General features: G+C 35.4%; 1 protein-coding gene across 1 annotated transcript in view; it reads left to right on the top strand.

Annotated features, from left to right (window-relative positions):
• The window catches only part of si:ch73-280o22.2, a 203660-nt gene that overhangs the window by 57192 nt on the left and 128845 nt on the right, over positions 1-17623 (top strand). Inside the window, 2 exon segments of the mRNA XM_087254122.1 lie at positions 1125-1210; positions 5941-6150. Coding sequence (XP_087110248.1) covers positions 1125-1210; positions 5941-6150 — 296 coding nt within the window.

The following is a 17623-nucleotide window of genomic DNA, read 5'->3' as shown; positions in this document are numbered from 1 at the left end:
AATAAATGGTAGCCGATCAAGATTTCTGACAACAGTCTGTTCCAAATCTGACATGTGAAATGATTTGTCACCGTAGGAGCGGAAAAACCTCAAGCTATATTGTGCTCGACGGAGCCTTTAAATATGACATGCCTCCAATTCCAGCATATAATAGCGATGTCTCTACAGGCAGCTTATGAGACCAGACTAGTGGCCTGTAGCGTTACCTTGTATACATATGCTTTTTTTAATGAGAGTTTTCTTACCTTTCTTCACAGTTCTCGTTCTGTGTGTGTGCGTATACTCTTTGCATATGGAAACATGCACAAATCGAGGAGGCAGGAAATTTCTTTTCATTTATTTTTTATTTTTTCTGCTATGAAAGTGACTGGTGCGTATAGTAATTTCTGTAAAGGTTACATTAAAAAACAGGACAAGCAGAAAAGGGCTGGATTTACTGAGAAGTAAACAGCCTTTAAAGGGCAGTTATCCAAATCATTAATTCAGCCAATCAAACGACTTAATTACCAGAAATTCATCAGATGGGCTTAAAGGTCAAAAAGTGACATGCCGGCTGCTTCTCTCCTCCTTCGCTTGACTCTGCTCCCTCTCTCTCTCTCTCTCTTCTTCAACTAAATTGCCTCGCCCGGGGTCTCACTTCCGAAGCGTCTGATTAGAAAAATGCGGCCTTGATGCATGCACTTTTAATTTGCCCCACAACAAGCACACACACACACTTATCCTCCCTCTAACCCTTCCATGGATTAGCCCAGATATGGTCATAGCTATCAGGGGTTCAAATCATCTCCAAAGCCTCCGAATTTAACAAAGCTTACTGTTGCAATTACTGCATCCGCTTTCTTTCTTTCCTCCACTTTACTGGGCGAATCACATCGTTGTTTGTTGGAGTTTAATATGTTGACCTGGCCTGACCCTGACACCCCACACATTGACTTATTTTCCAAAGGCACCATGTAAAGCGTGAATGCATATGCTAATATGTTAACGGAACATATGAGATGGTATTGCGTGAAATGTTTTTAATGAGCTGGAAATTGGAGGATTTGGAGCGCATTTCCTTTCGCGAGGCCGTAGTGACAGTTTACTGTAGATGCACTATGTTTGATTTGGCTTTTTCCATGCAGGGGTCCTGAAGAAGGTCAGGGATGATATGGAGGTGACAGGAACTGAAGACAAAGCTGCTGGTGATGTTGTGTTGCAGAGCAATGAGGTGATACCTTATTTATTCACTGATGGGGAAAATACTGTAAAACAGATTTTTAGTGCACTTTTTTTACTTTTGAAATAACTGAAAACTTTACTCAATTGTAATCAAAATTTCTTTTCTTTTTATTCTGCTTACACTAGCCAAAATATTGTACAAAACAGACAGAATTAATTTGAATATAAAGAAAAATCAAAGATAAAAAAATAAAAATAAAAATGTGCTGGATACATATATATATATATATATATATATATATATATATATATATATATATATATATATATATATATATATATACACATATATATATACATATATATATATATATATATATATATATATATATATATATATATATATATATATATATATATATATATATATATATATATATATATTAGGGCTGTAACGATACACCAAACCCACGATTTGATTCATATCACGATTTTTGACCCACGATTCGGTTTGTATCACGATTTTTTTTTTTTTTTTTTGTGGGGTGGGGAAAAAAAAGATTTTTAAAACTTTTTTTATTAAATAACATTTAAAAAATCTTTATAAACTAAACATTAAAGAACAATATTACCTATGCAAATTATTAACAATATAAAAAGCCATATATAAAATAAATAAATAGCCAAAGCTATATCACTTTTGTTTTCTTTGTAACAAAATAATGTTGAAAAACCAAACAGAACTAAACTCCATTGTGTAGATGGTTCAAGCATGTTGAAAATTCTTTTTCAATCAAGTTCTCTTACATAGAAAAAGTAAATTAAATAGCTAGTAGGGATGCTCATTTTGTTAATTTTGCCAACCGACAAACGCTGCTCATTAATCGGTTATTACTGGTTAACTGGTCAGATTACTATTAATTTTATATTAAACAAATTGACGTGTCTATTTTGTGTCCGACAAATTAAATATTGCATTTTAAAATACTGATTTATTTTTATATGTTAGCATATTAATAGCGGAACAGAACAACAGAGCATCGCGCACCTTCAGTGTTTAGCACAGAAGAGCAGAATAATCTAAATAAAATGAATAAAATAAATAGGACTACCCTAAATTATTTTCACTTAAATAATTAATTTATATTATAAAAAGAAAATACTGACTGATTCTTTTTAATAACCGGCATAGGCTTTTTTCCAATCATAGCCTATGTTTTTTTCTTCCGTCAAATAAAAATCGCAGACTTCCTCAAATTGCCCGCTCCACGGAAAATATGCATTCATTTAATGCCTCGCTGTTATTATTATAATCACAAAACCTTTTACATTTTTAATAGAAATCATTATTTTAAAGAATATGTCCTGATATAGCCTATGGTTTCCTCTCTCTCCCTCGCGGTTCAAGTGCGTGCGCTGCCTGATGAAAAGACAACAACAACACGCGCGCATATGTTGACTTTTTGTAAACAGTTTTGTTGTTAAAATATGATATTGCATTAATGTGCATACATGCTTTATAAGCTGTAAAATAAAAAGTAAAGCCTATTTGTTGCGTTTATGACGTAGATCCAGGTCAACATAAGCGCTGCAGCATCAACACGTCTGTATCAAGCAATATTCTTCTTCCATTTTGCTTTTTTGGCAATTGTGTCTGTAGGCACGGGTTATACGTTATCGTCCCGCAAAATAAGTATGCCTTGCAGTTAAACAAGGGGCCGAATACAAAGGCGCACCTCACTGCCTTTATGTTGACAAGGAAAAAAGAAGAGGCGCGGTCCTCTCATGAAACGACTGAATCACCTGGGTATCGATTGTGCAAAAGTGTTGCTGTTTGTGTTGTTGTAATTGTAATATTTAATACTATTGTGATATTCATGATTTGTACATTCATACAGCTCTGGATAACTTAAAACAGCGATTAGACCTTCAGAGCGGCATTAATGCGTCCTGAAGTAAAGCGAAACGGCTATAAACTCCAGCAAGATAGAGGGATTATATGCAGAGCCATATACCTTTATCTCTCAATAAAATATAGCTATAGAAACTGTGTTCATCTTAACTGAAAGCTTCGTCGTGTTTCCTGACCTCACGCATCGCGCACCTGTCAGTCAGCACTCCCAAAGGTTCAAACAGAAAGCACACAGCACGGTTACAGAAAAGTTTGCGCTGTTACCTGACATCTGGTGAATGCCCATCCCTCTCTGCGCAGCCACATTAACAGTGTGAGCAAATCAACGTATATGCGCTGAAAATCCGGCCGCTTTGACAGCATTGGCAATGTTTCCGGCGTTGTCGGGGTTTCAAGCGGGGTTAAGTTGGTTTTGTTTTTGATATTCCTGACACATTCAGACGGTCCCTTACTAAGAGCTCCGTGCGAGCTCTCCCAGGCTAAATATTGCAAGGGCTTAAACGGAGCAGTGCTCGTATGTCGAACGAAGAAAAAGTGATAATCAGCTCAACTTTTGCAGGCACGCGTGACGTTATTGGAAAGGTAGTCACGTGGTGTGTCGCGATTCTTCCTTATCACACTGCGACACAGGATCGTAGATCTAAGTGTCGCGATTTCGATTTCATATCGTGTATCGTTACAGCCCTAATATATATATATATATATATATATATATATATATATATATATATATATATATATATATATATATATATATATATATATATATATATATATATATATATATTTATTTATATATATATATGTCTATATCTATATATCTATATATATATATATATATATATATATATATATATATATATATATATATATATATATATATATATATATATATATATATATGTATCCAGCCTGTTTTTTATGCAGAAGATGCCCTTTCAGGCGCAACCCATCTCTGGGAAACATCCACACACACATTCACACTCAACCTCATACACTATGGACAATTTAGCCTACCCAATTCACCTGTACTGCATGTCTTTGGACTGTGCACCCAGAGGAAACCCACGCGAATGCAGGGATAACATGCAAGCTCGAACCAGCGACCCAGCGACCTGGGTTATATATATATATATATATATATATATATATATATATATATATATATATATATATATATAAATTATATATATATATTTCTCATTATGGACTGTATTTTGCATTGCAGCATCAAGTCTTCTTTTTGAAACAGTCCATTTTAATTTAATACATTTGTATTTTATTTTATTTAGTTTTATTTTATTTAGTTTTTATTTTATTTTATTTTATTCATAAAGGTTCAAGATTATGTTTTGGTAAACTACTACAATATGTTCAATTTCATTTTAAGGCTAAACAAACAACAAAAACCTGAAAAAAAAATAAATAAATAAAATTCTCATTATGTACTGTATTTTGCATTGCAGCATCAGGTCTTTTTTCTGAAACATTCCATTCAGGGATCACGTCTCTCTAAAACCCTGCTTTTTGAGAGCCTACTCTGCACTCTGATTTATCAGATGGGCCAGTCTGTAATGATTGGACTACTGTTTACAGCACATGCTAAAATCAAGTGTCTAATACTAAATCTGAATTTCAGATCCCAAAGCTTCCTCAGCACTTTTAATCTATATATATATAATTTGAAAATTTACACAAACCTGGCAATAAAGCTGATTCTGATTTCTGATTTTAATTTTCTGATTCTGATATCAACATCAATAATTCTTTTGGTTTTAACATAAATATTTGGGCAAGCATCCTCAACTTCTAAGTGCATAGAAAGCTGATTTGCTTTTGGATCACTGCAAACAACATCCTCTTAACATTTTTATAACAGAAATTAAATCTTTCGGCATATACATCCCACTTCTGTTTATAGGGTCAAAGGAACCATTATACAATGAGATTATACAATGAAAGATTTTATTACATTAAATATTATTCATATTTACAAAAGTATGACTACATTTGTGTTAGTATAACTGATGATACATTTTTTTTCTCTTTTGTGAGCTAATCGCTCTGTTTATCTTGCCCTTCAACCTTTGAAATCCTGCAAACCTTTACATTCACAAACTACTATAGACTACATACACTGTAAACAAAATGCAGGGATCCATTCAGGCTGTCCCAACACAAATTGATTAATTTACACATTTAAATGGATTAAACATAAAACAATTAAAGTATCACATTAAAAAATTCTCAAGAATTGTTGTTTTGGCTCATTTTACATAAGTAGTTTGAACAAGCAGTAAGAGGTAATAGCTGAGAAAGCATATCGGTGCACACTAAACAAAGCCCTAAAACATCTTAGAGCTCCACACTCGAAAAAAAAAAATGCACTGAAAAAAGTGTTGCATGCAGAACTGTTGCAAACAATTTATTTGTGTTGAATTTAAACAAACAAATTAAGTTTAACAATGTTCAACTTAATTTGTTTGTTTAAATTCAACACACATAAATTGTTTACAACCACTTAACCTAAAAAAAAATTTAGTAAATCCAAGGAGTCATCTTTGAATTTTTTTTTCAGTGTGCATTTCGTTGCCTGAAACTACTAATTTAAAATGATTAAAAATGATTCTTAAGTTTTTATTGTGACAACCTAGTTGATTTATGTTCAATCCACTTAAATTTGTAAAAAACTATTAAGTTAACTTAATTTGTTGGAACAACATGTAATTGTGTGCAACCCAGGATTTTTACATGCCGAGACTGCATTGTTGTGTTGATATATTTTGGCAGGATTTTATCTTTTAAGTGTGCAGCATATGTTTTAATCCATGAGTTATCATGTTTTAATCCATTGTACTTACTTTAAGGTTGTGTGTCTTGAGTTTGGATGGAGGGCTGCGTTCAGAGACCTCATTCCTCAGATGGCGCACTGTGTGAAGGTGGTGCTGGATGACGTGTGTAATAAGAACCTACAGCAGGAGGAAGCAGCACATGCATCAGACTCTGCAAACATTTCCATCACTCCAGTTACCCACAGACGCGCTCCAGAGAAAGACTCTCCCAAGATGGTGGCCAAGGTAACTTCAAAGATTTATGTGTGGGTTTATCAGTTATTTATGACAATAAATGTCAAATTAATAATAATAATAATAAAAAAATTATAATAATAATAATAAGAAGACGAAAATTAGAATAAGAAAACTTACTACTGCTGCTGCTGCTGCTGCTGCTGCTACTGCTACTGCTACTACTACTACTAATAGTAATCATAAATATAAATAGAGTTAAATAGAATATACTAAAGTCATATATTATTAGTTGCTCACTGTATATTGAATATACAAATTAAATAGCCCATCAGGCTTTTAAAAAGCATCCTCATCAAATCATCATTAATGATTACTGAAGTAAATATTTATTCATTCATTCATTTATTCATTCATTCATTCATTTTCTTGTCGGCTTAGTCCCTCAATTAATCCGGGGTTGCCACAGCGGAATGAACCGCCAACTTATCCAGCAAGTTTTTATGCAGCGGATGCCCTTCCAGCCGCAACCCATTCCGGAAACATCCACACACACACTCAAACACACACTCATGCACTACGGACAATTCAGCCTACCCAATTCACCTGTACCGCATGTCTTTGGACTGTGGGGGAAACCGGAGCCCCCGGAGGAAACCCACGTGAACGCAGGGAGAACATGCAAACTCCACATAGAAACGCCAACTGAGCCGAGGCTCGAACCAGTGACCCAGCGACTTTCTTGCTGTGAGGCAACAGCCCTACCTACTGCGCCACTGCTTCGCCCCCTGAAGTAAATAGTCACCTACATCTTAGCTGACTTGAGGCTGAGTTAATTAAGAGTATTTATTTATTTATTTATTTTTTATTTGTTTCTAAATTGTCCCTTTAACCAAGCTCTTTTACACTTAAATGTATATGTTTTCTGTTTATAAATGCCTTCACTTCACATTATGGGATGTTGATGTCAGATACTCTACAGTTTTACTCTACAGGAAGTTTTACTCTACAGTTTTACAAAGTAACTTTTATTAGTTTGGTATTTTGAAAAATAAAATAAGTAAATAGTCTATGAATAAATAAGTAGAATAACAGAAAAGGTACCTGTACACTTTAGGTACACAAGTTTTTAAAAGTAATAAACTAAAAATAGCAGTAAAAAGTCACTTTGTTTATTTTATCAATATTTTTACCTCAATAGTTGTTGTAAAAGAGATTGAGGTCCCAGAATAGATTTAAAAAATGTAACTAAATGGAAAATATTCATTTAAAAATATATATATATATATATATATATATATATGTATTTAAAAAAAAAAATATATATATATATATATATGTATTGATGCATTATGTTTGCAATGCAAAGGGATTGGGAAGCATAATTATCCTTTATAAGTACGCTTCAACATAAATAACGTGATCTACTTTGTAATGCAGTTTATTTCTGTGATACGATGCTGAATTTTCAACAGTTCAACATCACATGGTACTGCAGAAACCATTGATATTCTCAATAAGTTTTGAAACTGAGCTATAGAGAAAGGTGTTTGTGATGCATTTGCGGATATTTCCTTCCAGTCTCTTTTGATATACTCCACTGGTTCACAGTGACATGACATGTCTGCTCGTCCTTAGCAGGCACCGTAGCTCCAGGAGTCTCTCTGGTCCTGTGGGTTTGCTCTACGGCCCAGAGTCTTGCCTCATTTTATCCCTCATCACGGAGATCCCCGTCTGAGATGAGCAGTACTCGCTGCAGCTCAGGCAGATTGATGAGCCGTCACAGCCCCAAAGGATGGCCTCTGTGCTTGGATAGGAAGCAGGTGTTTCGGTCTCTGCCTGCCCCCTGCACCAGCCCTTTTTTTAAACTTGTTTAAAACATAAATCTCCACAATAGACAAAAGTTTTGAAGATGTTTTTTTCTGAATGGAAAGTTTCAAAAACTTGGAAAGAACTTTAAAAAGTAACTAATAATTTCCAACTTGCTATTTACACTACATCCTTATATAGCATCAAATATTCCACTAAAAGCACATTAGGATTGAAATAAACAGTGTTTGTAAGAGTTTTGTGCTTTGTCTACTCTTTAAACACCATTAAAGGAGACCAATTAAGGAAAACTCACTTTTTTTTTTAATCGTTGAACTATTAAACACTGTTTTAAGGCAACAATGTGTAAATATAGCCAGCCTCTGATGATTATTAATATTTAATTCCCTTTTTTATAATCAACATTTATTTTCCTTCGGCTTAGTCATTTTTATTTATCAGGGAAGCACCTGGTGGAAACCCACGCCAACATGGGGAGAACATGCAATCTCCACATAGAAATGCCCACTGACACAGCTGGGACTTGAACCAGCAACATGCTGTGAGGTGACAGTGCTAACCACTGAGCCACTGCGTTGCCTTTTTTATAATCATATTTCATAAAAACAGTTTGCAGAAACACTTTGATTGACAATCTCCCTTTGTAAATGTCATCAGAGAGGGAAAGTCCTGCCCATTAATGGCGATCTAAGCCTCATTGGCATAAATAGCCCTGAGTAAGAAGCACTTTTTACATTATACCTGTCACAGATAATGTCAGCAACCAAGAGGCAATATACATGTTGAATTTTAGGATGCACAAATGAGCACTGTAGTTTCGATAAACTACCTTCATCTGAGTCACTTCTTTTAACAATTTCAATATAAATATTTTAGCCCTTTTATAAATCTGTCATTTTGCTGTTGCATAGGTGTTTGTAGCTCCTCCTAGGTTTGGGTCTATAGACTCCGCCCTGCCCCCATCGCAAACCTGCTTGCGAAAAATACATACTCAGGCCCTGTTTACACTAATATGTCTAAGTTTTAAAATGCATGTTTTAGAGCATGAATGATCCACATCCACACTGGCATAGAATCTAGCATTTCTACTGGGGGAAACCGGAGCACCTGAAGGAAACCCACGCGACCACAGGGAGAACATGCAAACTCCTCACAGAAACACCAACTGAGCCGAGGTTTGAACCAGCGACCCAGCAACCTTCTTGCTGTGAGGCGACAGCACTACCTACTGCGCCACTGTCTCTCCTCAATTCAATTCAGTTCAGTTTAATTCAATTCAATTCAATTCAATTCAATTCTTTTTTATTTCTAAAACACATTCTAGTATGTAGATTGTGTCAAAGCAGCTGAACTTAAATTAAGTTCTTAACTATATTGGCTCACATAACCACTAAGCTATTTGCACTGTCTCTCTTTGTTTTGCTTTAACCTCCACATGTAAACCTACTTTAAAACCTTTATCAACAAAAAAAGATGATTTTTAATGCAACATGCCACCTCTCATGAAGAACATCAGCATTTATGTCTGATTTCCATACCAATCCAATGATGCCACTGCGTGCTGCTGACACCCTTGGAACCACATCACTAACAAGTGTCAAAATTAGTTCACACTCAAGACCTGAACAACGCATTTACGTGTAGGTCAGTGCTTCAGAATGAGCAGCCCTCATCTCAAAGGTTAGCATGTGCATTTATTTGCATTCTCTCCTGCCCCGGGCGTCTCAAAACCCCTTCTTTTTGACACATGTCACCACGGCCCAAGAGCAGACAGCGTTATGCTAACCCAGACCTGACTTAGCCAGAACGTAGTCGGTCCAGATGCATTACCGATCAATATTTCAACCATTCATATTCATACATTCACGTTTTGCTGCGAACACTCTGAGTCGCCAGACATCCTGTCTGCATAATATTTCTGCGAACCATTTATCAAACCTGAAACCGCCGTCCAGCTATTGACCATCTCATGTTGACGATCGTCCTTAACCCTGTGTGAGGAGAAGGATTTAGCTCTGCAAGAAGATGGCTGTGGAGTTGAGCTCTTAAATGTTTTAAAGCTTTGCTGAGAAATAACCTTGCTGTGACTGTCCTATTGGAATCCATATCTTTGATCTGCTCTAGTTAAGGGTTCTCCGAACCGGAGCAGCAGGCTTTAGAAAGCCATAAATCTCACAGACACCTCTCGGGTCCTCATCACCTTGGATTGGGGTGAATCTTTGCATTCTCGCCCACATCTCTCTCACACTTCCTGCTAAGCTTATAACAACAACACCCAGACTGTTATTGACTCGCTGTCCACTCGGCAGATTGCTTCAAGACCTGTTCAGCCTTCCGGTTTTACAGGGTCTCACGATGCTTTAGGGGTGTCAAAAGCAGCGCAGGTAAAAACGGTTACAGCTGTTTGTATTAGTATCAAAGGAGCACATCTATTATGTTTTTAATAGTTCACCCAAAAAAAAAAAAAAAAAAAAAAAAAAAAAAAAAAAATATATATATATATATATATATATATATATATATATATATATATATATATATATAAATCAGTCACAATATCTTGATAATCATGATATGAAACATGTCATGAATTTGAATTTGATTTTATGCATGCTTATGACAACTGTCATTGAGTGTCATTTGCTCAGCTTTGTCATTTAAAATGCAAAGGTGACGTTGTTTGAGATATCTTTGTTATGACAACTTGACATAATCTAATACATCATTATCTATCTTTGTCTTTGTCATGACAACTTGACATTACTAAGACAACAAAACCTGTCAATGTATCCATGACAACTTTATATTACCAACTCCACATACAGTAACTCATACATTTGTTATAAAGAAGATTGTCATGAGGCCATTATAATTTTGTTAGGATTTTGTTTTATTTTTTGGCCTCAACTGCAGCGGTACAAAGTGAATTTGTTATTAAAATGTCATAAATTGCATGATGTGGTTATATAATTATTTGGCATAATATTGACACTTTTAAGGATATATTTTTGTGACAAATTATTTTTGTTCCATTGAAAATAGTGAGCAGAAACATAATTACACAATTATATTGTCTTCATGACAATCATGTTTATGACTAATTTATGACGAGTTATGTTGTCTTGGCAATATCAGGTTGTCTTGACAAAAACACTGACAAATTTAGTTGTCTTGGTAATGTCAAGTTGTCATGACATATACAAAGACAGTTTAGGATGTATTTCTTTATGTCAAGTTGTCTCAAACTTATATCTCGAACAATGTCCTCTTTTAAATGTCATTTAAAATGACACCTGAGCTAATGACATTTAATGACAGTTGTCATAAGCATGCATACAATCTCTTACAGGTCACCATTTTTCTCAGAAAACATTTGTAAAGGAGACGTTGAGATGAAATTTTCCGTGGATGCATCTACCAAAAAAATCCAAATATGGTAAGAAAACAATCAAATTAGTTTACAAATGAAGTTATGTGTAATAAATTGTAATGATGCAGGGAAAGACTATTGAATACATGACGAAAGGAAGGTGTAGAAAGGAAGTGAAAGCTTAGACAGCAGCTGAAATCTCTCACTAGTTCTTCAGCAACCCTCTGCCATTCTTCACTGCAAATTAATATTCGCTGATTCAGTCTAATGTCTGCATTAACAGGATGATAAAATGTAACCAGAATGGACATCTCAGCCAGACAATGATCCAAAACACAGACAAGAAAACTCTCAAATGTTTTCAGAAAAGAAAATCAAGCTGTAGAATGGCCCATTCTACAGCTTAAATCACCTGACTTGAGTCCAATAGAAGCATATATTCATTTGTATTTTCTATTGGACTCAAATCAGAATAACCTGCCTTGAATCCAATAGAAATTACAAATTTGATTGACAAGACCCACAGAACCATCAAGATTTTTACACTTTGTTGAAGTCTGAAAAGTGTACACCTGAGCAATGGATGAATTCATACTCAATGAAAGGTGTCTTTAAGCAGCCATCAAAAAAAAAAAAAAAAAACTTTTATGTAATGTATTAAATACATTTTAGTAGTTCCAGCCACAACCCATCTCTGGGAAACATCCACACACACTCATTCACACTCATACACTACGGACAATTTAGCCCACCCAATTTACCAGTACCACATGTCTTTGGATTGTGGGGGAAACCAGATCACTCAGAGGAAACCCATGCGAACGCAGGGCGAACATGCAAACTCCACACAGAGACGCCAACTGACCCAGCCGAGACTCAAACCAGCGACCTTCTTGCTGTGATGTGACAGCACTACCTACTACATCGCTTACACAGAACTAATTTTTCAGATTTTTTTTTTTCCTTATATTTTTATGTTTGTTTTGTTTGGGTTTTTACTAAAATCTGGTTCAATTTGATATCAACAACTCCTTGAGAAATATTATTTCCTGTAAAAAAACATGAGGTGTTCCATAATTATGTTCTCCGCTGTATATTCACCATCTGTCATGTCATGATTATAAAGCTGTAATGATAGCCTTTAGAGACTCCCTTCATGTAAAGTGATACAAATATACATATATATATATATATATATATATATATATATATATATATATATATATATATATTTTTTTTCATTTTCAAATTATAAGCTCAAATTACTAATGTCTAGCAAATTCCGAATATGTGTTCTGGACAACTTCTTGGATGACCTCTGACTTAATGCAATATGCTTATATAGCGGAAGTTCCAGGAAAAAACACGTCTCACAGGAACCACTTAACACACAAGCTTTACCACTTTCCACTATGATTTGTTTACTGCATTAGACGATGATGACCAAGAAAACTAGGTGGCTTGGGATTACTGTATAACATTACATCCAGTATATTACTCTACTCTTTCTATCCACATTCAAACAGGCCATTCACACAGAACACATCTTTACATCTAAAAACATGCTTAAGAATTGTTTAAAAAAATAGAGTAGTGTGAGGGTATCCAGACAGTCCCCATGAGCACTTGTAAACAGAAGCTTGCCACGCTTGCCCTGAGTCCTTTTGATTGGTCTGCTGCTTTGGAATTGACATTGATAAGTAATACCGTGCAAGTTGAAATTCGTGCTGTTTTTTCAGGATTTACAACTTTTCAGTTATTATTTAGCCTTGACCTCTATGGCCACAAGTGCTTTAAAACCTTAATCTCTTGAATTTAGGAGTGTCAAAACATCTCTGGTTAAAATCATAGCACTTTTGTGAGTGCTTGGTTATGTTGTAATGTGGCTACACCTACTGTAAGTGGCAAATGCAATTTTACAACTTCATAATGTTCAAATGCTAAAAATGTTAAAACCTTGATGGAATGTTAATGAAAAATGTAGTCTTCAGGAGTAAAAATCATAGTCACTGCACTATCCGGCTAATGTCTGTTTGGTCTTGCAGTGTTGGTTGTTAAATCTGCTACTGACTAGTGTGAATTCAATATTAATGAATATTGATGAGAAAAAAGCCAGCATTTTTATTCATTTAATTAATTTATATATTTATTTTTTATTTGGTTTGACTTGAAGTAATGTTAGTGAAGGACATGCGAAAAATGTAATTGTTTTTATTTTAATTGATTGTCTTTATTTTCAATATTGTTTTATTCAGGGTCAATTTGCCCACTGGCCTCTGTCCATCATGCTCTCCTAACCATCCCTTATGTCTTAATTGGCTTCATCACTCGGTCTCCTCCCTACCAATCAGCTGGTCCTTGTGGTGTGCAGTATGGGCAACACAATCTCATGGCATATGTAACTTTTTGATTTATTGTCTAATTGGAATGAATTTATATGATCTTATTTATATAATTTAGTATGATTGGCTTAGCCCCCAACAATGATTGGGTTTAGGGCAGGGTTGGGTGCCATGCCTCCTTTTTAAAATTGTACATCTTCTTATGACTGAACTAAGTATGAATTCGTACAAATTAGCCACTGAACTGACAAAGCATAAAAAAGTTAAGTTTCCTAAGCTGGTATTTGATGAGATTTCCCCAAATAGAGATTTCCCCCAAAATGTGTTAAGCGTTTTGAGTATATGAGCTCAAAATTGCTATATGAGCATCAGGTGTGGTTTGTAGAAGATTATGGGATGTGTAGTCCAGTTGAGCCGATGTGGTGTGTAGAGTGCCCTCTATTGTGTCCCGTGGGCACTTTAGCTGGACAACAGTCAATTGGTTAGTTAATTTCTGCTGTAATTGTATTTTTTTTACATCAGGTGTAATTTGCAGAGGATTATGGGAAGTGTAGTCCAGTTGAGTTGCAGATGTGATACATAGAGTGCCCTCTAGTGTGTCTTGTGGGCACTTTAGCCGGACAACACTGAATTGGTTAGTTAATTGCTGGTGTTATTGTATTTTTTTGCATTAAATATAATTTGCAGAGGATTATGGGATGTGTAGTCCAGTTGAGTAGCAGATGTGATGCATAGAGTGCCCTCTAGTGTGTCTTGTGGGCACTTCAGCCGGACAACACTGAATTGGTTAGTTAATTGCTGGTGTTATTGTATTTTTTCGCATTAGATATAATTTGCAGAGGATTATGGGATGTGTAGTCCAGTTGAGTAGCAGATGTGATGCATAGAGTGCCCTCTAGTGTGTCTCGTGGGCACTTTAGCCGGACAACACTGAATTGGTTAGTTAATTGCTGGTGTTATTGTATTTTGTCGCATTAGATATAATTTGCAGAGGATTATGGGATGTGTAGTCCAGTTGAGTAGCAGATGTGATGCATAGAGTGCCCTCTAGTGTGTCTCGTGGGCACTTTAGCCGGACAACAGTGAATTAGTTAGTTAATTTCTGCTGTTATTGTATTTTTTCACATCAGGTGTGATTTGCAGAGGATTATGGGAAGTGTAGTCCAGTTGACTTGCAGATGTGATGCATATTGTCCTCTAGTGTGTCTTGTGGGCACTTTAGCTGGACAACAATTGATTAGTTAATTTCTGGTATTTGTTATTTGCTAACAAACTAACTAAACAAGCAAACAAATACTTTAAAAAATAAATAATAATTTAATTTAATTCAATTTAATAAAATTTACAGGTTAATGTAAATTAAACACATTAAATTACATTTACACATTAAATTACATTTAATAAAACAAAGTGAAGATACATCAGTAATACCACTTGTATTGTCAGCATACAATGAAACAACAGACCATGTAAAGCAGACACAAGTTTAGTGTAGAAGCATGAAGTCACCTCTCTCTTGCCTGTCTATGTCTGATTGATAGACCCACTATTTGGAAAGTTTCCATCTAACATGTGCTGTTTTTTTTCCCCTCCATGTTCGCGGAGGCCTTGGGACAGGCTGACTCCCAGTGGAAGGTGAAAAGGCAGATATATACAGCGCGTACATATATTTTACTGCTCCGAAATAGCCCGGCATCGTAACTCATTTCTATAGGTATATAAATTCGACAGTGAACCCAGCACATGCGTCTGGCTCTTCGGCAAGACTCGATCCACTGCTAATCTGCATTTAACACATGTGGCTAGAAGAAGGAGGGATGGAGAAAAGGCAGGAATGGAAGTGTTGGATGAGAATAGATCCACAATGATGTCTTCATTTGTCAAGGGTGGGAAGAAATATGGGTGGAGGAAGTTTGGTGTATGTTCCTCTTTTTTGGCAATAACCCTTAGGGGTCTTCCTTTTAAGCCGCGTGCCTCCTGAGGCAATGTAAGGCAGATGTAACCGGCGCACACACTTTCATAATCATTTTCAAGAGAAAATACCAGCGCTGATTCCCTGTTTCCTCCAGGACAAATGTGGAAAAATGAGATAAGTGTTGCTTTCTCTCTCCAGGCACCACAGGAGGGGAACTGCAGGTATTTGAATCAGAAAATGGCCCTGAATGTCTCTCACACTCATATCGGCATGGATGATTTGGTTATTCTACCACAATAAATACTAGCTGCTTCGCATATGGTAGGACCGTGTGAGCTGCTGAAATGCAATTTCGCTCTTCAAAAATGGAAGTTGGAGTGTGATAAAGAGTTTCTTAGTGTGTTGTGCTGAATGCTTTTGGTCGGTTTAAGAGGGACAGGAGGGAAGTTGTTACACAATTTGAACCGTAATAATTTCACCAAGTGGTCATGATAGTAAGAAAGCTGAATATACAGTGTGGCTGCACCAAATTCTTTGCTGTTTAAAATTGAGTCATCCAGTTGTTGAGTTGGAGTCTGTCAGGTTGTTCATGTGCTCCAGTGTGTTAAGTTGTAACGTGTGATTTTATTTTATGCCAATATTATTTCTTTATGGATAAAAAATAAAATAAAGTAAATGAATATGTATGCATACTAACGAGGTTATTAAAAATAACCAATTATGCTTATCCATGCATAGCTCTATTTGACAAAACTATAAAATTATAGTAATAATAATAATAATAACAATAATAATAATGGTTAGTTTATTTTTATAGCACATTTTTACAACACATGCTGCCCAAAGTGCTGAACACAATCAATACTAATTAAAATAAGTCCTATATCACATACATAACAATTAAAAAATAAGACAGACCCCTTAACATTAAAAAGGTTCAAATGCTAAAGAGCAAAGGTGCTGTTCAGAAGCTTTTTTAAAAACAGATAGAGTTGAAGCGTGTCTAATGTGGCATGGAAGTTTAACAGCAAAAGCTTGACCTCCACCACTTTACTGACACCAGGACCTTGGTACAGAAAGAATAAACTGATCAGAAGACCTTAGTGACATACTAGGATTATATACATGTAGGGGATCTGATAAGTAATGTGGTGCCAGACCATTTAAGGATTTAAAAACAAAAATTAATCAAATTTAAAACTGTAATTAAAATCAATTCATGACCTAACAGGCAGCCAGCCCAGAGAAAAAAGAACTAGGAATAAGTTCTCATACCTGAAGAGTCCCTGTCAGAAGTCTCGCAGCCGCAATTTGGGCTATTTGCAATCTATTCAGCGCATTTTGACCTATACCCACACACCAAGAGTCAAGTCTTCTCTAAATAAAAGCATGGATCTCCTTCTGAAGGTCATTAAAAGAGAGAAATGACTTCACTTTTGCCACAAGTCGTAAATGGAAAAAAATGGATTTAACAGCTGAATTTACTTGTTTGTTAAATTTCATTATCGAACTAAACCCTAGGTTTCTAACAACAGGTTTCTGATAAGCTGATAGCTCACCAAAACCTAATAATTCCAAAGGGGCAGGATCCCCAAAAAAGACCGGCTCAGTTTTTCCTTATTGAAATTTTACAAATTTTGTCATCTTAGAATTATAAGGTTCTATCTGAAATTTTTGTCAAAATTGAGTTATTGACATATTCTTATTAAATGACAACTTATTTACATTATGGGATGTTTTTTATAAGTTGTTTAAATTTTAAGACTTTTTATTTAAAAAACAAATGTTACACAGATACTGTTTGCTTTGAAATGCAAAAACTTTGAAGCTCAATATCTCAAAATCATTTCGAACGCAGATAGAACCTTAGAATACCAAGGTGACGATTTGACAACAGACATCTCATAAGACATTTTATATGGGAGTCAAGGCCATGTCTTTGGACTGTGGTGAAGAAAATGCAGACAGAAACGTCAACTAGCCCAGCCGGGACTCGAAACAGCGGCCTTCTTGCTATGAAGTGACAGCACTAACCACTGAGCCACCATAAAAATAATTTCTTCATTA

This window comes from Danio rerio, chromosome 5, assembly GCF_052040795.2.
Source record: "Danio rerio strain M-AB ecotype USA chromosome 5, GRCz13ab, whole genome shotgun sequence".
NCBI lineage: Eukaryota > Metazoa > Chordata > Actinopteri > Cypriniformes > Danionidae > Danio > Danio rerio.
The sequence above is the reverse complement of the archived record's forward strand: the minus strand, read 5'-3'. Positions and strand labels throughout refer to the sequence as shown.